General features: G+C 45.6%; 2 protein-coding genes across 4 annotated transcripts; one reads left to right on the top strand and one right to left on the bottom strand.

The window, feature by feature from the left end:
- The first annotated feature begins 1687 nt into the window (after window positions 1–1687).
- On the top strand, window positions 1688–10066 carry SERINC3 (serine incorporator 3). The gene is made up of 10 exons (XM_037401990.1): window positions 1688–1819; window positions 2379–2540; window positions 3009–3202; window positions 4317–4396; window positions 5155–5292; window positions 6146–6315; window positions 7047–7137; window positions 7546–7723; window positions 8148–8375; window positions 9144–10066. Exons 1-10 carry the CDS (start codon window positions 1781–1783, stop codon window positions 9280–9282), a joined length of 1419 nt encoding a protein of 472 aa, XP_037257887.1. The 5' UTR covers window positions 1688–1780; the 3' UTR covers window positions 9283–10066.
- Window positions 10067–10250: 184 nt separating this feature from the next.
- Window positions 10251–20081, bottom strand: TTPAL (alpha tocopherol transfer protein like). 3 transcript variants are annotated; one of them, XM_037401994.1, is made up of 6 exons: window positions 19993–20081; window positions 17867–18319; window positions 16948–17141; window positions 14955–15065; window positions 14041–14238; window positions 10251–11887 (listed from the first exon to the last, which is right to left on the bottom strand). In XM_037401994.1, exons 2-6 carry the CDS (start codon window positions 18303–18305, stop codon window positions 11828–11830), a joined length of 1002 nt encoding a protein of 333 aa, XP_037257891.1. In that variant the 5' UTR covers window positions 18306–18319; window positions 19993–20081; the 3' UTR covers window positions 10251–11827. The 3 variants fall into 3 exon arrangements, with proteins under 3 accessions (XP_037257891.1, XP_037257889.1, XP_037257890.1); XM_037401992.1 differs by having other exon boundaries at window positions 10251–14238; XM_037401993.1 differs by having other exon boundaries at window positions 10251–14238; window positions 20024–20079.
- Between the last annotated feature and the right edge of the window lie 2966 nt (window positions 20082–23047).

Raw genomic sequence — 23047 nt, 5'->3', positions numbered from 1 at the left:
TGTTAACATAATGTTCATATATCGAGTATTAAAGCTGCTGTGGAAAATAAGTGGATGGTTTACTGGATGCTTTTTGTCATTTCTTGGCAATTTTAGATGGTAATAAAGCTGTCATTCTGATTATTTGTCCCTTTCTGTGATGGAAGCAGTTCTTTTGGAAAGGGACTGTGTGAAGGCAAGAAGGGTCTGACGCAGTGGGTAGTGACATGAAATAGCTGGAATTGCTATGGCAAGCACGTATCCTGTAACTCAAACTGGTCAGCGCTGACCCTGCCCTGTGACATTTTGCAACACCAGTGCCAATAAAGTAGCACCTAACTGCTTTCTTAATTGCCTGTGTCAATTTTTGTCACCCCACAGCTACCTCTCATCTATTTCATTTGCTCCCAGACCCCCAGCAACAGGGGAGTGTAGGCACTCAGCTGTTTCTCTCTAACTCCTCCAGACTGCAAGTTGTGCACTATGCTTGTAATCCAAAACCCGGGAGGCCCCAGAGCAGAACAATGTCTCTTTTCACATGATTCCTCTACTTCTATTTCCATTTTAAATTACGTCTCTAGCGTTTACAGCTGTGCACCTTCAAAATATGAACCAAGCGTGGCATAAACCGATGCAGAAGTGTGTCCTTGAGAACCCCCACCTCTGAAAGGCTCAGGAGCTTTCCTGCTTCCACCCAGAGCCCCCTCACAACACGGCACAGGCCAAAGCTCAGGGACACCCCTCGGTGCTCAAAGCAGGAGCAGTAACATGGCATGAGTTTTCCAGCTCATCTGTCTCATGACATGACGGGACAAGTGTGGGAGCGAGTTACACGTTCCCCCCCCCCGTGGTCCAACTGCTCCAAGAGGCTGCGCAGGCCCCTCCTGGGCCTCCAGCAGGGCAGGTGACAGCAGTGTCCCCAGCCCCTGAGCAGCACGGCCCACACCGGCACCCCTCGGGCTGTCCGTGCAGCAGCTGTAGGCCGCCCGCCCGCTTCCTCAGGCCGCCGGTTGTCACCGTCCCTCCGGTGAGGGGTGAGGTCAGTGCTTGAGCGGTGACGCAGGTGTAACTCACACGGCTTCGACCCAGCCTTAGCACGGACGTGACGCTTGTCACCGCGCCCGGTGACACCGTGTCCCCTCCGGCACCCGAGGGGTCAGCTCTGCCCGTGCAAACGGGGTACAGGGCATGCCGGGGTGCCCTGTGCCGGGGTGCCCTGTGCCGGGGTGCCTTGCCTTGCAAGCTGCTGGCGCTCAGGGACATGGGACGGCAATATGTCGGGCCCCAGCTCCTGCGCGCGGCGGGGGCGGCCCCGGTGACTGACTGGCGGCCCCGGTGGCAGGCCCGCCCCGCCGCCATGCCGCCAGCCCGCCCGCGGCACCCCCGCTGCTGCCATGGCAACCGCCGAACATCCCCCGAGGCCACAGGGAGAGAGAGCTATCGAATGGCTGCCGGGCCTGCCAATCAGCCTCATTCATTGGCTGTCCTGCTGGAGGAACCGCCCACTCACGGACATTTCCGACCAATCAGAGCCCCTTCTCCTCACGACCGCCTCGCGGCGGAGGGGGCGGAAGAAGCCTTCACAAACAGCGACCCCCCGCGCCCTTCGCCGTCCCTGCCTAGCCTCCTGCTCGCGCGCGGCTCCATCCTGCCTTCTCATTGGCGGGCAGCGGCCCCCGAGCGCACCAGCGTGGCAGGGGCAGCCAATGAGCGGCGGCGGTGCTGGACGGGGGCCGCCTGACGCCGCAGGGTGGGGGCGGAAGCAGGAAGTGGCCGGAGGGGTCTCGGCGGTGGCGGCGCCATGGGGGCGGTGCTGGGGGTCTGCTCGCTGGCCAGCTGGGTGAGTGGCGGCTGCGGGGGGGCTGCCCCGCCAGATCCTCCCCCTTCCTTCCCGGGGAGCCAGCCGGGAGCCGCGCCTGGGCCGAGGGCCGGTGCCCCCGCCGGCTCCCCTCCCGCGGCCTGCGGGCAGAAGCCCGGTCCCGCCAGCTGCGGGAGCCGGGGGGCGGCCTCAGCCTCTCGGAGCGGCGCGGGCGCCAGGCTGTAGCTGTCCTGCGCCTGCCTCGGGGCCGCGGGACTCGCCCGGCGGGAGGCGGGTGGCCGGCGGCCCGGGCCCGCCCTTGCGGGGTGGTGTCGGTGGCCGCGGCGCTGCTGGGCGCTGCTGGCCGCTGCCGAGCGGCGGACCCCGGGAGCTGAGCCCGGGCTGATAAGCCGAGTTATCTAGGGGGTGTGCTCAGACACGGTGTCAGGCAGAAATGGCGATTAAACGTTTTATCTGTGCGGTCCGGGAGGGTGTGGAGTGTTGCTAAATGGAGTTTGGGTTTTCCTCTCCCGGTGTCACTGAACACCCCGGTGCCAGCTGCGAGGGGAATGCCCTTACTATTTCTGTCTCTGTCCTTCAGATTCCCTGCCTGTGCAGCGGTGCCTCGTGTTTACTGTGCCGATGTTGTCCCAACAGCAAGAATTCAACAGTGACGCGTCTCATCTATGCCTTCCTCCTCCTCCTTAGTACTGTTCTTGCTTGCATTATGCTGGCACCAGGGATGGAAGAGCAGCTGAAAAAGGTATGGAGGGGAAAACCTCCTTCTCACTGTTTGCAAAACCATTACTTGTGCCAGTGGCTATCGGTTCTCTTTACTGGGAATGGATTACCAGAGACACAAACACCCAATGTGCCTTGTCCCCTGAGTTAAGAGACTGCGTTTACTGCACGGCTTCTAGCTGAAATAACAAATTCAGTGAATGTACATGTTTAAGTATGTGCCTGGTCTCTGAGACCTGACCAGACCTGGAGATTGCCAGTCATTATCTGAGGGCCTGCTGAATGGTGTCTTAATCTTCCTGGATGCTTTTAGTGATGACGTGGGGAAAGAAAGATGATAATAAAGTCTGTGCAGGCTGGCTGAGCACAAGGTCTTTTGTTATCAGATCTCCCAGATGACAGTTGACTGAAAGCCTTGGCTGTTAGAGCGCTTAAAGAATGTAATTGCAAATGCAGATGTAAATTCACAACTAAGTGTGTCTTTACTCAGATACCTGGATTTTGTGATGAGGGGCTTCATACTCGCATACCACATCTGGATGGCTTTGTCAGCTGTGATGTCTTTGTTGGATACAGAGCTGTCTATCGAATCAGCTTTGCCATGGCAGTGTTCTTCTTTCTCCTCTCTCTGCTCATGATAGAAGTGAAAACAAGTAATGATCCAAGAGCTTCGGTACACAATGGGTATGTGTGTGAGCCAGCTGTCTGGTTGTCTCCTCTCTCAGTTTTCTTTGCTGAACGCAGTGGCAAATTGTTTATGCCTGCATTGACAGCCTCAAGTTTCTTTTCAACTGAATACAGGGTAATGCAAAGCTTTTCCCCTAAAAAGCTTCCTATTTATGTCTTATGTTCAATGTACTGATAATTGGGTAACCAAAAGGGTGGTGCTCTAGGCACCCCCTCTGTGTTTTCACAGAGATGCTAGATTTCAGCTAGTTTATATTGCCATCCCTGCGCTGACTAGTGCTCATGGGGTCATTCACTAGGCCAGTCTGACTCAGTAAGCCAGCAGAAACTGGTTTCTGAGTTCTGATTCACTGATTTAACTGGGTTAGTTCTGGGCTAGATAACTGAATTACTATAGTGTCATTTAATTTGAAAGAGACCTTTGGAGATTATATAATCCAACTTCCTGGTTAGAGCAGGATCAACGTGGAACAGATTATTCAGGGTCTTGTTTAGGTCAGTTTTGAATGTCTTGAAAGTTGGGGATGCTTTGACCTCTCTGGGCAACACTTGCAATTTTTTGCAATAGATAATTGTTCCTATTCTTGCAGCTTGTGTGTGTTGCCTCTTGTCCTGCTGCTGTGCACCTGCAAGAAAATCTGGTTGTGTCTTCTTTACACCATTCTTTCAGGCAGTTGAAAACAGCAATTAGATCTCCCTTTTCCTTTCTCCAAGTTAAACAGTGCAGTTAGCCTTCCTCCCTGCAAGGATGAGCTGCTGACTCACATTCTGTTTGTTGGAGCTCCTCTTTCAGCAAAGCTTTCCAGCCAGTCAGCCCCCAGTGTGTCCTGCTGCGCAGGGGTTTTCTGTCCCAGGTGCAACACTCTGCATTTGCCTTTGTTGAACTTTGAGGTTTCTGTGAGTCCATGTCTCCAATGTATTAACCATTGCTTCACCCTCTCCCCCTGATTTGAAGGATATCTTTATCTGTAATCCCACTGAACACAACATTTTTTCTTTAAATGTTTGTTAAGGCACTCATCCATGTACAGCAAGCTGCTTATAGATCACGTAAAATGACTGTTGTGTGCAGAGTAAGACCAATATTTTCAACTTATATGTTCTTTTAAAGGTTCTGGTTCTTCAAAATAGCTGCCATTGTGGCTATCATGGTTGGAGCATTTTACATTCCTGAAGGGCCTTTCACAAGAGGTACAGTTGATATGTCATCATAGAATTCTGTTTATTAAACTCAAACCTTTTCACAGACTTAACTGGCTATAGTTGCAATAGTGAAAGTTGTCTTGTAGAAGACAGTGTCCTACTTCTTCAGGTTATCTCGGTTCATCCAGTATTTTGGTGACCAACTGAAGTTACGGCAATAAGCAGTCTCTTTTCCAGTGTATAGCTGTTGGGTATTAGTAATTCAGTATATATATAGATGTATTCATATTAATATATTCAGTATATCATGACATGATCACTTCTGGGCTGAGTCTTCAGACTCTGTTTAGATTAGAGGCAGCTTAGAAAACTGGCAAGTGCTAAATACTTCCCTAGAATCTCTGGAAAAATCTGTGCAAGAAACTTTTACTGTCTGGCCACATAACAGGAACTTGAAGGGGTTGTTGACCCTCAAAAGAAATGTGGCATGATTATTCTTTATGTACTTAGCTAACACAAGACTTCTTTATGTACATCTTGCATTCATTCTGAAAACATGTTGGGCTAAACATTCCCATGCGCAACCTGACTAGCATAAGCTGCACCCTTGAATAGCTGGGACTCCTTGCATGCTTCTGCAGGATGGAGGCCAATATGATTAACAGCATCTGCATTTCTAAATATAGTTCCAGATATTTTCATTATTTTTCTTCTGTATAATTAGTAGCTTTTAATGTATTTATTTTAAACTGGGGTAGCATGCAAATGCTAAAAGCTAATCTTGTTTTTCTTGCTTCCTTTTCTAGCTTGGTTTGCTATTGGTATTTGCGGAGCCTTCTGCTTCATTCTTATCCAGTTGGTGCTTCTTGTGGACTTTGCTCACTCCTGGAATGAGAACTGGGTTGAGAGAATGGAGGAGGGAAATTCTAAATGTTGGTATGCAGGTAGGAATCATAACCTATGAAGGATTTGTTTCTGCTGACCAGTACTCTGTGGATTATCACTTACTAGACTGTGGGCATAACTAGAATTATGCTCCAGTCTCCTTGAGTCACTACTGTAAATATTTGGAATTAATAGCTGCCGTCTTGCTTTTTTCTCATTAAATAAAATGCAAAATATTTTAGGCTTGTGATTAGCAGATCTGACAGTCATAATAAACAACACTTGCCTAGTTTGCGGTGCAAGTGCAGAGTTAGTAGCTGGATTTCTTCAACTCTGACTTTGCCGCCTCCCCTGCTGAGGTCCTCGGGAAGTCAGTTATGTCGATGACAGTGGCTGCAGTACAACACAAAGCGTGCCTCAGCGCACGCTCCCGAGCTGACCTCTAAATTACAAAGTGCTAATTGTTGTGGTTCTTTGTTCATAGCTACAAATGCTGCAACAGCATTTTATAGCTTCTTATAAAGAACATAGCAGAATGGAAATGAAAATGGGTGGCCTTTAGCATAGAAGGGGGAATTCAGGGCTTACAAATAGCCCGCGAGAAGCATGTGAAAAGCACTCTCATTTTGACACTGTGGCCTGACATCAGTTAAGCCAATTAAAATGCTACTGAAAGGCAGGTCCTGCTTCCCTGATGGCAGCGTTGGCTTTCCTCTGAGCTACACTTAGTGAGCCGAAGCAGAAATTTAGCCATACCTAATACAAATGCATTTTGCTAGTCTAGTTTTCTGAACCAGGCTTCCAGGTGAGGAAGAGGGACTGTCTCATCACAATAGTAGCTGGTTATTAAATCACGTTAAATATATTGTTAAACTATATGTGTATTCTAACAGTTCATTTTTTCCCCTCCAGCTCTGCTGTCCTGTACAAGTTTGTTCTATGCCTTGTCGCTGGTTTTTATTGTTCTCTTCTGTGTTTTCTACACCAAGCCTGATGACTGCACTGAGAACAAGTTCTTCATAAGCATTAACATGATCCTGTGCATTGCTGTCTCCGTTGTTTCTATCCTTCCAAAAGTTCAGGTATTCTTCTCTGCTGTTTTCTTCTGACATACAAAGCAGGGAAGTAAGAAAGATGTAGCACCAATTCAGACATAACAAGTTTAAAATTTTGCTATGCTAGCTAGGAACATATTTTTTTAAAAAAATAATCTTGCTCTGAAACCAGCGCACTATGTAGTGACGTATTTCTTGAAGATACGTGTGGGGTTTTTTTGGCTAATGTTGTTTTAGACTTTGTTTCCGTGTGGGAGACTGCTACCATGGTTTTGGTGATGAAAGGTTGTGGCAGAACAGAGACACCCGTTAACGAAAAGCAAAATAAGCTGGGAATTTATTGGCTTAATGCCATGGCTTTGAAATAATGGGTAGGCATGTTTAATATGAGAGGAAGCATGCATGTTCCTTGATTCTGAACTGGTATTGCTCAAATAAATCACATGCTAGATTTGTATCTCTAGAACTGTTAAGCAAGTTGGGATTAACTCAGTTAGAACCCATAACTGAGTTTTGGGCACAGAGAAACTGGATTTGGTTTGCTTATTCCTTCCATGCTTGAGTTGCTCACTACATAAATTGTATTACTCTAAGGAGTTTCTTCCAGTCTTCTGAACATAGAACAAAGCCCAGTGCATTGCTAAAAATAAAGGTTTTCATGCTAGTAATTGCTGAATCTGTGGCAGTACGTTAAAATTATTCAACTATAGGTAAAACTTGCCCTTTTGACCTTGGCTTGCTATTCTGTCTTTGAACAGGAACATCAGCCTCGCTCTGGCCTCCTCCAGTCCTCAGTTATCACACTCTACACCATGTATCTCACTTGGTCAGCCATGTCCAATGAGCCTGGTAAGCAGCAGGCTGTCTTGAGTAACACGTTTTGGTGTGAAAGCAGAAGCTGTTGATGGGGCTTGTAATTATTACAGATCACTGTGCTGATCTGTCTAGATAGAATGTAGTCGGGGCAGTAAAGCTGACTTTACAGAAACCATCAAATTGCACCTTTCCAGAACTAAACTGGGGTATCCGTGAGGGGGGAGAGGGAAGTGTTGGGGCATTCTTATTTTATTTATTTATTTATTACACTTTTGTCTAGCTCACAGGGAAGAAAAATATTCTGTGCCATTGCTGCCTCTGGGGAATTGGAGAGATCAGCAGTTAGAGGGAATGAAAAACTGCAAGCTTATTTGTAATGTCTTCTTAGCTAAATGCTGACAAAGCTCATCTCTCTTTAATCTGCCTTGAAATCCCTTTCAGAACGAAACTGTAACCCAAGTTTGCTGAACATCATTACCCAGATAGCTACACCCACAGCTGTTCCAGCAAATACCACTGTCGTACCTGCTACTCCAGCTCCGCCCAAGTCCCTGCAGTGGTGGGATGCCCAGAGTGTTGTTGGATTGGTTATCTTTGTCCTTTGCCTTTTGTATTCCAGGTGGGATCAGCACTGCTATCAAATGAGAAATGTTTGGGATTTTTCTGCTTTTTTTTTTTGGTTTGAATCCAGGTTTAGTGAAAAATGTACCTGCCTTTATTCATATCCAAGGCTTGAGCCCAAATATGGGTAATAACCCTGGTTCTGTTTTGTGGATGAGGATAGGCCTTATTAGCCCAAACCAGAGAATTGAACAAAATGTGTTACAAGACCTGGACTAGGAACACTGTTTAATTAGGTTAACAAAAAAAGCTTGGATGAAAACAGATCTCTTTGAGAAGCTTCCTTGTGTTTCCAGATGGATTTAAAAAATGTTATTTGCTAGTCCCAGATATTCATTGTAGCCTGTTGCTTGCTTTATTAGCAGACAGAACGAAGTGAAAAAGGAGTTTTTAACCATGTCTCTTTTTGGGTTACACTGCAGCATTCGCTCTTCAAGTAACAGCCAGGTGAACAAGCTGACACTGTCTGGGAGTGACAGTGCCATTCTGGAGGAGACTGTGGGAACAGGCAGCGGGGCTGCAGAGGATGGAGAAGTGCGCCGTGTCATGGATAATGAGAAGGATGGTGTTCAGTACAGCTACACCTTCTTTCACTTCATGCTCTTTCTTGCATCTCTTTACATCATGATGACACTCACAAACTGGTACAGGTAAGAGCAAACAGAAAGCAGCGGGTTGTGTGTGCTAGCCAGCATGTAGTTTCTAGGTGCATAGGCTACTGCTGCCAGGCTGGTTAAGGTGCTGCTGTCCCTATGCCAGTAACATGACAGTTGCGCCTTCTCAATTTTGTGTTGCTGAATTAAGATGTAAAAAGGCAAAATCAGCAGCTGTAGTCCTAGTGGACTGCTTCACAGCTGCAGGGGCAGAAAGCGTGGTTACAGTCCTTCAGATAGGCAAGTAGGAGGAAGGATACATATGAAATTGGTTTAAGGTGGCTTCCTGGGGAGTTTGTCAGAGGCCAGCTTGATACTACTGGCTTGTCACCCTGGGAAAGGTGTGCGTGGACAGCCATACATGCCACTTAAACAGCGATATGATTTCCTAGATGTGTTGGGAATACTTGGACATATCCTCTACTGCTGAAGCTTCTGAACAGCTTTCCCCAGGACTGCCATGTTGTATACATTAGCAAACCCACTTACAGAGCAGCAGCTGTCAGGAGACTATTGCATAGGTCACTCAAATACTTCCTTTAAGAGTAGCACAAGCAGGTCGATTTTGAACAGTGGTACCAAGAACAAGCAGCCTATGAAGGAACCACAGGAAACTGCTGGTTTAGTTGTCTCGCTGTGCTCCCACAAAGGTTCTTGCATCAGAGGGTCCCAAAGGATTGTCCTAACTTCAGATTTATATGACATGTAGCAAGGAGTAGTGGAAGGTGCCTTCTGTATCTATTAATTGACGACTTTACTTTTCAGCCCTGATGCAGATTTTAAAACAATGACAAGTAAGTGGCCAGCCGTGTGGGTGAAGATAACCTCCAGCTGGGTTTGTCTCATCCTCTATCTTTGGACCCTTGTGGCTCCTCTTGTCCTCACTAATAGGGACTTCAGTTAAATTGCTGCACCTGAGCTTACAAAAGTGGGGAACTTTTTGCTGAGAGCCAAAATGTTCATGTATTGCTTTAGTTACACTGTCTATGTTACTGTTTCTTATGTTGATATTAACATGCAGGTGGATAGAAAGTTATGTATTGCATAATGCTTGATGCAGAATCAAAATTATTATGTTACCTTTCTATTTTAACCTTGTCATGGTTATCTTATTACTGCATTTTTAAAATTCACTACAGTTGTGCTGTCAAAGCGCAAAAGAAAGTATCTGTTCTGTCCAATAGCCACAACCTTTCTACTGAATATAAGTAACACTTAGCTAAATATGAGTAATATATTTTAAAGAACAATTATATTCAGCATAATGCACTAGTATGCTAAGGTTTGGGTTCCTGGAAGTTTAAGCCATGCTGCTTGATTTCTACATTCCACTGCAAAAGTTTATTTAAATTATACTTACTTTCCTGTGTTGTGGCAAACCCCCCTGTATTCCTCACCAAAAGAATACAACTTCAAGGTTGAAAAACTGGTTCACTAGTTCCTTTTCAGAAAAAACTCCCTTTCTAGGAGCCAGCTTCTATGGTAACTTCTTTTTTAGCATGTTTGCCAAATATGGAGTGGTAAGTGTATGACTAGCTTAAACAACTTCGATGGGGGTGGAAAAATAGAGCTTCTACTGGATTTCAATTGTCTAATATGCTTATAAAAATAATGTACCTGAAATTATTATTGGCACTAAGGCATTTGCACTGTCAACTCATTTGAATAAAGCAGACTAACTACTGAAACTGTTGCAGATTTGTTGAGAAGCATTAAGAAGTACCAGTTATTCTTCAATGCAAAATTATTAAAATGCTAATTAGCTGCCACAGTGTCCAGTTGGATGTGACTGGATGTTTTCTCCATGAAGCAACTAGGGAGTCATAATGTTTTTTTTTTTGAAACAAACTGCATCTTCCATGTGATTCTTGCAACTGTGTGGTTAGTGTGGAACTAAGTATATGTTGCTATTGTCTTTTTTTTTTACAATAAAATACCCCAACATGACACGAGGCAAAAATATTTTAAATATCAAATCAGCAGCTGTTACAATGTGTTTAATCACCCAGTCGTGCATCATAGAAGTACACATTTTGACCACTCCATTTTATAAAATGCAATATAAAAATAAATTTTGTCAAAATAAGATGTACACTTAACCACCCAACGCTTCTAGGCCCACATATAACAGAAGGCAAAATTATTAGTTTGAATAACACTATGATTAACTCATGCCAAAATGAATTTAACAAAACCAATACTTCACCCAGTTCCTGAAAATACCTCAGGGTTTGTAACACCCATTTGCAACAGTATAAATTCAAGTACTTTTATGTACAGTATGCAGCTACCTCTTGTCCCACTTAATGGCAAATGCCATGGCTGCCCAGTGCAGTTCAAGTATCTTTCCTTACCAGGTGTTGGAATTGGCAGGGATGGCTTATGTACTGGGCAAGGCATATAACCTCCAGAAACAAAGTTACTTCAAGTGGAAAAAAGCACAGATCAGTTTTAGTGCTGTAAAAACCAACAACCCACAACCAAAAAAATTCCCCAACCTGTAAGCTTTGCCTATCTTTTCTATTAACTTGCAGAGAAGGAGACTGCATACTTAAAAACAAGTGTTTATTTGCCAAATGCTGACTTAAGAAATTTTGGGAACAAACTGGTTTCTTTGCTAGTAAGTGCTCAAGCTCAGAGAGCATTCTCAGCTCAGTAGTCAGGTGCATGTAAAACAGAGCTGTGCTTACTGTTAAGCCAAGCCAAGCACTGGTTATGAACCTAAAAAGTGTTAGAGATACAGCTCAGTATGGGTGCAACTCTCTCTGAGTTCTAAAGCCGAGAAAGAGCAAATTAGAAGTAACAGTTAGATGCCTGATAAAGCTAAGTTCAAGCTTAGTTTAAACATCCTGACATCAACTGCCCAGCAGCCAAGTTTAAGAAAAAGAAGTTCTGGAGGCATAAGACAGGCTATTTTCCACATTGATGATATAGCCTTATCTATTACATTTAAAACATTTAGTCTTAGTTTCTCTGGGAGCAGAGGAGAAAAGGGGAGGAAGGGACTGATCTAGTTTGCCCACTATTTAAGGCATGCAAGAGAATATAAAAGCCTAAAAAAAAGGGTGTTGTTTCTGTAGAGGTTCCTCAGCCACCTGCTGAATACCACTAGGTGTTTTTTTTTTTCTTTTTGAAGGACACTAAATCAAATTTTGAATATTCAACCTCCTTCTCTAATAGTTACATAAGAGGATCAAAGTAGTTGTTCTTAACAGGTTAACTGTCAAAATACCACCACTTCAAACCCTGCAGCACAATTAAGGGAAGAGGCTCAAAATACCAGTCATGCCTTCACCTCTAGAAAAAATGGTCCATTCTGGTTTTTTTGGGGTTTTTTTGTTTTTTTTTTTTTTTTTTTAATTTTACATTGTGGCTGGACTTCAGAGGCACTACAACATAAATACCAGTCTCTACGTTCTGGCAGTTAAACAGCATGGGCAGCCACTTACCTAAGTCCTGGTGCTGTGTGCTACTGTCTTGCTAGGTGGCACAAAGAACTGAATTAATCTCCGCAAAACACACAGCATATTACGGTCAGAAATTAAAAAGTGGCTAGCAGTACTCTCTTACTTTAAGTAGATTAAAATTGTTGGGCTTTTTTTCCCCCTACACTAAAGGCAATAGCTGTCAAAGAGGAGTAAGAATTGACTTACAAAAGGTAGGAAAAATCAGATGCTTTCAATGAGGATATTTAATCTCTTCCCACCTTCAATCTAGAACAGTTCAAGTGACAAGTTCCACGCTCCCACAAATCCTGAACTGCCACCCAGAAAAAAAGCTTCACCGTTTACCCCTTTTCAGAACCCAGTCTCCTTTTATAATGCTTGGATGGCAGGTATAGCATTTGCTACCCCCTAGGTCCAGGGTGAGGCCTGCTGCCAGATCAGGAAGTCATTACAGTGGTAGTCTCATCTCTTTTTGGCAATGCAATCATGCTGTAGGGGGACTGAGGGAAAGAAAGACATTCAAAACAGAGTTTGGCACTTTGAAAAGTGAATGTCTGAAATCCTCAAGATGCTTTAGTTTTATATTTACAGAAACATAACTGGTACCTATAATCACACTTGGCACTAAATAAAGATTTCACCCAGAGAAAGTGCTCAAGAGAAAAGTCTCCAATTAGAAGGGAAGGGATGTTCTTTTTCACCAAACAGTGAAATATTTCACCTTGAAGTAACAGGGTGTGCGCTTTCCTGGTCCTAGTGAGGTTTCCCGTCTCCACACTATTACAGAGCAGAAAAAAAAATGTGCAAAGAGTGTGCTGAGAGCTAAATTCTAATTAAGACCATTAAACAGATTGAACCTGGGGAGTGGGAACAGCTTATTTAGACATAGGTATCTTACCCTGATTTGACATTGGAGTCTTAGCTCTGTCTCTAGACAAAGACCTAGAACCACAGGCATACAAGCTAAGGGTAAATATTACAGGGATGATTAAAGTCTAACTTCATACAGGAACATGACAACCAAAGACAAAAGAGGTCAACAAAGTGGAAAACAAAGTTGTAACATTTCACAAAATAGCTGACAAGCACAGTGAACAAAATGCTACAATACCAGGAAATTTAAGAATGTGCTTTCAAATAGCCTGTCTGCATTTGGTTTCACAGACTTAAACTCAAATTCTGCCCAAAGTTACAAGCTAAAGCAGCACCTTGCTGTCTCACATGAAGTATTGCCTTCTATACCTTATATGCCAACTGCTACAAAGCCTCCTTACAAATTCTGTGTATGAGTTAGTTACCCAGTTCCTCATCACAACCAGCTGACAAACTGAACAACTGACAACATGGGAAAGCAGATGGCATAAGTTTTTCTTACTTGGTCCCAAACCTCATTATCTGATGCTGTTATCCAATCGAAAGCCTTAGCACATGATCTAAAAATCTTTATGTTTTCTGAAAGTGAAGGTTGCAACTGTTTATACTAAACCTTGGCATAGATGTTATAGTAGTTAAGCCTCCAGGTATAGTTCTTCCTGCTGTGAGGAAGTTTCAGAGATTATCTGCATACTGATATTCATGGATAAGAAAGTTTTGCTCTGTATTAATTTTATAAAAATATGGATTGAGATATTTCAGAAGTGCCAACTCACAATCTGAACCAAGTGACAGAGGATGGGCCAAGTTGGACTTTTTATGTTTTTAAGCAATCTTCACTGACAGAACTACATTTTGCAGAGCTCAAAAGCAATTTTCTTGTTTTCAGAATGGGAAGGAACAGATGGTCACAAAGCTATGAAATCATCACTGTCACTGTTCACCTGCGTGGGGAGGGGATAAGAAACTATCAAGCTTACCATACTGTAATTTTTGTTTACCATTAGAAAGAATAGGCCAGTTTGCATCATTCACACAGAGGTTGACGAGCCTCAAGTACTCTACATAACTTGTGCCCTTTGCCTTTATCACCCCCAAACTCTGCCCTGCCCCTATTGTGCCTTCTTTAGCTTCCTTTGGTTCTACAGTGTAAAGTGCCTCAGCGGTCTGTTCCTAAACTGCAAGTTTAGGAGTAAGGCAGAGTTCACAATATCCCTATCAGAACAGATCTTAACTGTGCTGGAAAACTTCCCTTCACTGGTTTGTTAATAACAGTAATACAGCTGAGGTTTCATGCCTCGCAGAGAATCATCACATTGCTTGTCATCAGCATCCCCACTCACTAGCATGTCATGGGGTGAGCTGTCGCATGGGAGAACCAACTGTGAGAAATCATGCAGAAAGTCCTCTTCGGAGGCTAGCAGCAGCTCATTCCATGCAGAGATGTCCAGCTTCCCTGAAGTTCCACCATACTCTTCAGGAAGGATCACTGGGGGAATGTTTTGATGAAGAGAATTCAGATCACAGCCATGAAGAAAAAACTGAAGGAGAAAGCAGAAGATAGCTGTTAGTAGTGCATACCAAATGCTTTACAGCAAACAAACAGTCAGCTAACAAGCTTACTCTGAGTTAAAGAGCAAATTTCAGAAATTATGTTTTTATGGGCAAGCGACAGCATACAACATTGGGCAGGTGTAGTTAGACACACTAGTGAGAGGTGTCTTGGGACAACCCAAGCCTAGTGCAGCTTAAATCCCAGCAAGAAACTTGACATGTGCTAGTTTGTGCCAAGATTCCAAATTCAGCTCGTCCCCAAGTTCATTCATGGGATTGGAAGCACTTATCATTGTGAAAAAAGCATCATCCTTCACAATTACATTCAGTCCTATGGAAAGAATACTTGTGCCATGCAGGACACTTGCTTAAGGAGAAGAAGATTTCCTGTGATGCCACCTCCTAAACAAATTGTTACTTGCTGAAATAACCCAACCCCAGGGATAGAATTAATGCCCTGAATACACAGCCTATGTACTAAAGTTCCATATTAGTATGCCAATATTCAATTCCTCAAAGCTTCTCCCTCATGAAGAATTTTGCCAACAGGCATATTTTTAAAAAATATATCAGAAAGGACCAGTTAGATCAAGTAAATAGAACCAACATTGTTCTAGTTGTGGAGTTTTTCAATGTTTTTTTACTTGCAGTGGCCAAGCACATAACCCAAACCCAATAACATTAAAATGACATAAATCCTTACCCGGTTTGCTATCTTTTCCTTCAGAAAAGGCTTGATGATTGCAAAAATGCCTTTGAATATACGAGGCTCATTTATTATGTTAACAGCTTTTATTCGAATGGGGAATCCATCCTGAAGGGTAAAGAAGATTTTTATAATGCAGTTTAGAAAACATCTGCCATCTTCCTCTTTTTAAGATTTCCTGAAACTGACTGCCAGCACAACCCACCAGCTCCCAAACTTTTTCATCTGAGGTACCAACATAAACCAATACAGCAACAGAAATTCACCTCGTAATAGGGAACAGTCTCAGGAGGAGATCTGCAAGCATAAAAATAAAGTCAAGAGACAAGAAAACCCTGCATTGAGAAATACATCGCTGTCAGTGAATTTTCATTTCTTACTGTTCTTCATCTCCCCTGACAAAGACACCTAGGTAATCACTGTCCTTCATTCACATATTCCCAACCCTGATAATGATGCAGTTACAAAGTAACAACCCAGGTTTCTGTGGGGGTGCACCACATTGGGAGCCAGAGCAGGCTGATTCTAACAGTGTGTCCAAACACATGATTTGGTGCCCAAGACACTCTGAAATGTGCTTTTATGTAAGGAAGAAATCTAATATCACTATTTTTCTGCCATTCCAACTATTCTGTCAAGCTAACTGCAAAAGACAAACAGGCTCTGCTGCCAACAGAATACACAGCATCTGCTATACAAGATAGTTTAAAACAACAGCTAGTTATGAGATTTCTGCTGGAGATACTTATTTGCAGAAACATTTTTCCAAGGCAAAAGGTCACGATCAGCAATTAAAGTCTCATGTGCCACAGTGAAGTTTCCTTCCCTTATAACCAGCTCTGCATATACAGAGCAAGCAGTCAATGCTTGGAGTGAAAAGCAGGTAACATGCACTGCAGGAGTACTTTTCTCCTTAAGAAGGTCAGTGAATTAGCTCATCTTTACAAGAGACACAGCTCAGCAAGTCTGATGCAACACATTTATATACAATCCATACTTTCACGTCCTTCACCAAGTTCAGCTTTTGTTTTGTGAAAAGCTTCCACTAATAACAGCAGGACACCCATCACACTATTTGTATGAATTAAACATGGGATCAGACAGTAAAATGACAAGTTTAGATTATCAGCAATCTAAAGGAGCAAGTTCTTATATAGGCATTCATAGACTCACTGCTATCATCTCCCTGAACTCCCCTGGTTCCTCCCATCCTTCCTTACCCCCCATAGATACAACAAAGAACATAACTAGCTCAGGCCAGAATAAAAGTAATGATGGCATAAATCCATTCAAGAGAAGATTTCCTCACCTTACTCCTCCAGATAGGATGGTAAAACATCAAGTAAAATCATCAGACCATCCTGCCACCTTGGCCAGGTTACTCCTTTCACCTTCCTATTCTGTACAACTCCACTTGTGCTTACACCCTTGCTCTAACTTGCTCTCCATCATTTTCCTTCCAAACATCTAGACAGAGATCCTTTTTATTACTCTTTTGTGGCCCCCTAAGCTGAAGAAGACTCTCTTCTTTCAGGGAATGGATGGAAATCCTCCTCAAATCACACCCTCTCTGCAAAATTTTTACAGCAGTACTTGAACTTGCACTTCCCCAGTGGTTAGCTCCATCTTGGCTGACAGGAACCATTTAAATAACAAGCCATTCCTCAGCATTCAGGCAAAACAGTGTCTTCTAAGCGTAATTCGCTGTTCTCTCTCTTCCTTACCACTACCTGACAAAACTAATTTTTTCTCTTCCAACTCAAAGTTTGCATTTCTAATGCAAATTTATTTTCAGGGATGCAAAAGTCAAAAAAAGGACAAGTGAGGTAATTTGGCAAGGGTGTGAGAAACTGGTTGGGCAGAGACACCTTTTAAGTCTGCTAGTAAAGGCCAAGATGCTGAGGTTTCTGGTAACATAGTCAAGAACTCTAGACAAAGAAGCAGTCATTTACAATGCACAAGCTTATTTTCCCACCAGTTCAGGTCTTACCTGAAGAATTCCAATCACTTTTTTGGCTACAAAAGGACCAAAATGAGACGCCTTAGATAAGCTGACTCCTTTGTAGTCTGCCAGGATTACAATTCCATTCACCTGGGTCTCTTCGGACTGAATGAGTTTTTCTAACGTTAAGTATATGGCACGAATGTTCTCAGTAATCGGATAATTACTGGGTGTCCATCTGTCTGAGGTTACAAGACATGGATGGTAAGTCGGAGAATAAATATAAGCTAATAATACACATTCCAAAAACTGATTTTCTATTTTCCTGGACTCTTAAAAGTTAGTCTTTAACAGCCACAGTCCTAGCTCAGAGCAGCCTTTCTTAAGCAAGAGATAAATGGCAACTCATGTTTACTTCAGGGAAAAGGCAATGGTTTTAAGAACCCTGTTCTCTACCCAGCACAGCTTATTAGAAGCAGCTTCAGCTCAGAAAGAAAGCAGGTAAATGGAAAAAGAGGAGAATGAATGAAGGCAAATTTACAGCAAGCCTGGCAGCACCAGAAGTACATAGAAAGCTCTGAATGTTTACATGGGAGTCCTAGGCTCCTCTCTCCACTTACTGTCAAAACAAAACACAAGCTTCTAACTGTAGGCCAACAGCCCTGTTTCAATTTGAGTTACTACACATTAATTTTTCTTGAATTACCTAATATTTCATCAACCCACCTCACTGCATTTTCATTTTGACATAACTGCAGTTATTGCTGACACAGGAAAAGGAACTGGTATACCGTTGGCTAACGACAAATGTGTCCCTTCACAAGTTAGCTTTTCAAATTTCAAAGAGAACCCATGTACTCTGCTAAGTAACCACTGTTCACAGGAGAGAAGGAAGCAAGGAAGCAGATCTTTTTGACTCGGACACACCTTGAACTCTGAGAACAAAGACATTCATGCATTTCAGTACCTGGTCGGATGCAGACAATGTGGCGTCCCTCTGGGTCCAGACGAGGCAGCACAGTGACAAAACCAGACTCTAGGACAGGCTTTATTGCAGATGGCTTCAAGTTATTGAAGACCTCAGGCCAGCTCCTCCTACAGCTGTGGTAGTTCACCAGAAGCTGAAGAGCTCGATCGTAATCAAATTTCCTGGCTCTGAGGAATCTTAGCAAAAAAGCATCGTCCAGGCAGGTCCCCAGGGAGGGATAGTCTTTGCACACCATATCTCGGAGTGCCTGCACATCACGGAGCCTCCATTCAGGTTTTTCTTGGAGCTCTTCCCGGGCTTTGGTAATGAGATCAGGAGACAGAGAGCAAACATACTTTGGCCTATCTGGCAAGAACTCGTTGTCCGATGGAGACCCCACTGATGGGCTTGTCCTGGTGCAGTCGCTGTCTCCTGACATAATGTGGCAGGAATCTGTCAAAAACCAAGTGTTACACATGACAAACAACCCCACAGACTAACAAGTATATTAACTATTTATGTATTTATTATGTCCTGTATCTCTCTGTTTCTTGGCTAAGGAGACTGCCCTTCCAAGAACAAGCACTACAGCCAGAAGCACAGTTCAGACACTAATTCTCTTGCTAGGATTAGAAAGTGCAGGTTTCTCTAATCTCTTTATCTTATAGCAGGTAGAAAACTACCCTGGATGAAATCTAACAGAATTAAAATACAGGATTACACAGCTGCATTGCAAAACACAGAATTTAATTTGCCTTAACATTTATTTCCTAGGTTTAATTAGAAACTAAAGCAAACACATCCTAGTTAGGCAGGATCTCACATTTGGTCAAATTACACCTTCCTCTGAGAAACTCTCAGCTGTCTGGGCTCAGCTAGTTTTCATTAGCTTCTCTGGCAAATACATGCCTCAATTAGCATGTCTGCCCACATGAACATTTTGAGCAATTCAGGAGGCGCGGCACTCAGGAACATAAGAAACAGCTGCAGTTCAGACTGGATGAGCAGGTGAGAAAATTAGACTCTCATGCCAGCACTGCATGGATATCAAGGTAGGCTTAATCTAGTTTTAATGTGCTGCCAATATTTCTGAACTGGGAGCTGAATTTGCAAATCCAGTAGCAAGTGGATAGAAATGAGTAAAAAAATTATAAAATTATGAGCCTGGCATATTTCCTGCAGCTTGATCTGGGACTTAAAGAGAAATATATGCCTTTTTTTCCTGAGCTAGTCCTATTCAAGAGTCAGTCACGGCACACTATACCGCTCTTGGGTGTCACACAGGAATTGCCAGTCAGAATAATACTATCCCACATAACCAGCTTCCTCCTGCAGTGACAGACATCTGAATGATTTACTTCTACCATCCCTTCCCCAGGCTCCTCGGGAGAGGTCCCAGGATCACTCAGAGGGCTGTGCTTCACCTCCTTACAGACCGGGTTGTGCAGCACCCGAATCCCTAGTCCCTGCCCTGCCTGTGCTCCCAGCACTGAGGTGGGTGTAGGGGCAAGGAGGCCCGCTAAGCGCCAGCATTGTGCCCCTCCAGTCTTATCCCCTCTCAGCGCCAGACCCAGCCCCCCCCCCCCCCCCACCCCTCAGCGCCAGACCCAGCCCCCCCCCCCCCACCCTCAGCGCCAGACCCAGCCCCCCCCCCCACCCCTCAGCGCCAGACCCAGCCCCCCCCCCCCACCCCTCAGCGCCAGACCCAGCCCCCCCCCCCCACCCCTCAGCGCCAGACCCAGCCCCCCCCCACCCCTCAGCGCCAGACCCAGCCCCCCACCCCCACCCCTCAGCGCCAGACCCAGCCCCCCACCCCCACCCCTCAGCGCCAGACCCAGCCCCCCCCCCAGACCCCTCAGCGCCAGAACCAGCCCCCCCCCAGACCCCTCAGCGCCAGAACCAGCCCCCCCCCAAGACCCCTCAGCGCCAGAACCAGACCCCCCCCAGACCCCTCAGCGCCAGAACCAGACCCCCCCCCCGACCCCTCAGCGCCAGAACCAGACACCCCCCCCAGACCCCTCAGCGCCAGAACCAGACACCCCCCCCCAGACCCCTCAGCGCCAGAACCAGACACCCCCCCCCCCCCCGACTCCTCAGCGCCAGAACCAGCCCCCCAGACCCCTCACCTGCAGCCCGGGCCCTGCCCCGCCGCCGTACCAGAGCGCTCCCGCGCAGCTGCGCCGTCTCCAGGCAGCGGCGCCCCGGAACTACAACAGCCGCCCGGAAGTGACGTTGGCGCCGCGCGTGCGCGGTCACTGCCGAGCGCTGCGGGCTCCCGCTCATGCCCGGCGGCAGCGCCTCCAGCCGCGGCGCGGCCCCGTGCGCGTCCCCGCGGTGCGCAGCGGGCCGAAAACGTGGGTTTGCCCCCGCTTCTGGTGGCTGCGCAGTGAGGGAACCCTGAGACCGCTTCGTGGGGGGCACTTCTGCCCCTTAATAACGCCTCAACCTCTTTCATAACGACATTTCATTGCCTCCAGCCGTCAGTCGCAAACTGCAATTCATATATGCTCTTTATATATAAATATATATAGATATAGATATATAAAGCTCCCCTGAAACTGGCCTTCGAGAACAGCAGTGCTCAGGTGGTGACCTCCGGGCCTCTCCGTGCCAGGACTGGGCCTTCCCCCGCCCCGCCTGCGGCCAGGCCGGTACCTCAGGCCGCGTCGCGCCCCGGGAGCGGCAGCAGAAGAGCGGGTGGCGGGAACGGGGCCGCAGCCCCATGCGCGGGCCCTGCAGCCTCTCCCTGCCAGCCAGAGCTCCCCAGCCAGAGCAGCTGCAGGGTTACCTGCTCAGAGCCAGGGGAGCCTCCAGGCTGGCTCCTGCTGGGGTGGGAGCAGGGCCCAGCTGTTGCCCGGGTTGAAATGCCGACAGAGGAACAAAGTGCTAATAAAGGCAGATTGGGTTTTGAGAAGACAGAAAGACGTATCCCACATGAGTTTGGATGGTGATGCCTGACCTGTCTGCATGGAATTTGTAATAAAAAAGATGGATGCTGCCGAGCTTGCTGCATTAAAAATGGTTCAGCAAAAGTGGCTCAGCAGGGAGTCCTGGGGAGCGGGAAGAATGATGCATAACCCCACCGATCAATGGATGCATTTGGTTGCAAAACAGGCTCAGCGTCCTACTGGGGACGGTCCCCGTGCTGCAAGGTCCCAGTCAGCTCGGTGAAATCTTTCCTCTTGCCTGCGCGTTTTCAGCCAGGAGAGGGAGTCAAAGATGAACAAAGAGCGGGAATCCCAGGAACCCACAGCAGGAAACAAGTCCCTTCGGCAGCATCTGAGATACAGCTCTGATTTATTTCTCTTCCAAGATTTCACCCTTATACAAAGTGGAAAATGTTTCAGTGACACCATGTCTGGAAAGAGATATGCCAGCATGGAAACAAATTGAGTGTACCACAGGCACTTACCTGCGGAGACACATTTCAGAGGAGTACGTTGATCCAACCCCACGCTGATGTTCCAGTCCACTCCTGCTTTGGGCCCAGCCAGCTCAGAGCTGGGTGCAGCCTGGCAAGCTGGTGCCCTAAGCTGGGACCAGTTTGGATCTGTGGGAATTAGACCTGCCTTTGATGTTGCTTCATGCCTTTTCCAGTAGCTTGGATAAATGAGGTTGGAGGGGACCTCAGGAGAACAAGAGACCTTACATTGCTCCTGTTTCCATGTGTACAGCTCCTGGGCACAGAAATGCACAGCATGAGCAGAGAAACCACTCAGTGGGACCTGGAGTCCCAGGACAGAGGTAAGAGCCTGAAGCTGGCAGCTGCAGACACAGTTGGGAGGGAGGGAGGGAGAAGGTGCATGTTGGGGAAATGGGTCTGTGGCCTCGCAGCTGAAGGAGGTTCCTGGGTGCACCTGATCCAGCTAATTGTTGAAATTAGCAGGGAGGCAGGGCTAATCTGAGAAAAGGCTTCAAAACACCAAATAGCTGGGAAATACCGGAGCTGCAAACAGGAATTTATGCTACAGGTTGCAAAATTTGGTTGGAATTTGCACCTGTCAAACAAGGGAGGAAAATTTAGCAGGGATGTGGCAGTTCCAGACCTGACTGGTTAATAGCTGCTGTAACAGGGTGTTAGGAGTAGGCAGGGATGTTTGAAAGGAGTGATGTGTGAAGGAAGCTCTGTTTTGAGAGCAAGAAGGGCAGGAAACAAGTGAGAATTGGTAGCAATCACATTGAGAGACATATGAGAAAGGATACTAAAAAAAGAGCAAGAGCCTTAGGCAGGTAAGAGAGAATAAGGAAGGAAAGTAAAAGTGAGAATACTGCATAGCGAAGAACTGGATGTGAAATATAATTTGGGTATGGTCCCCAAATGAAGTAACTACCCTACCTCGGTTTTCCGTGTAATGAGGAATGTTGAACTCAGGGAGAGCAGTGGATGGTGAATGGAAATGAGGGGTTCAAGCACCAAGCCAAGTTGTAGGGGGAGTTTTAAAGTACTGCCACATGAAATCACAGGAACTGTAGTAAGAGTTTCTGTAATTTACTCTACCTGGTGTTGGCATCCTGTGACTAGTAACCAGTAAAGGCAGAACCTGTCTATAAGGAAGTAAGAGGTAAAAACTGAAAACAAACATCCAGGCACTGACCATCCTCCCCTAACTGGAGAGTGTTGACCTTACCCACAGCAGCAGGAGGGAGAAGGCCATACTGGACCACATGCATGCAACCCTCCCCAACTAAAAGATGAACCTCACCAACTCTGCCACTTCATCAGCTCCATATTTACACTATTTGCAGGAGCTTCAGTGAGGAGTTGTGTTGCCTGACCTTGGGAGCCACACCTGGAGCCCCATGGGGAATCCAGCCCTTCTCATGTTCCTCTCTCCTACCACATGTGATTCATACCTTTCTTAGCTCTGATCCTGGGTGCTCCTGCGCCCTGCCGTTATGTTATAAATGAATGGCTGTTGGTGTTGGTTGATATTTAATGAAGTCCATGTAATACTCTTCACTCATTTACTTACCCAAACAGTCTTAATACCCAGCCTGGGAAAGTTATCTTGGCTTCTTCAAGCTTTTCCACCATCAGCAATAAACATTTTACAGTCTTGGCAAGCTGAGGCTGAAAAGAGAGCATGACTTCAAACAGCATTGCTCACAGAGCAGGCTTTAAACTGATATTAAATCACTAAACTGTGCAAACATAACAGTCCTGTAATAAAGATAATCTAT

This window comes from Falco rusticolus, chromosome 10, assembly GCF_015220075.1.
Source record: "Falco rusticolus isolate bFalRus1 chromosome 10, bFalRus1.pri, whole genome shotgun sequence".
NCBI lineage: Eukaryota > Metazoa > Chordata > Aves > Falconiformes > Falconidae > Falco > Falco rusticolus.
This window is presented reverse-complemented; position numbering and strand designations above follow the sequence as displayed.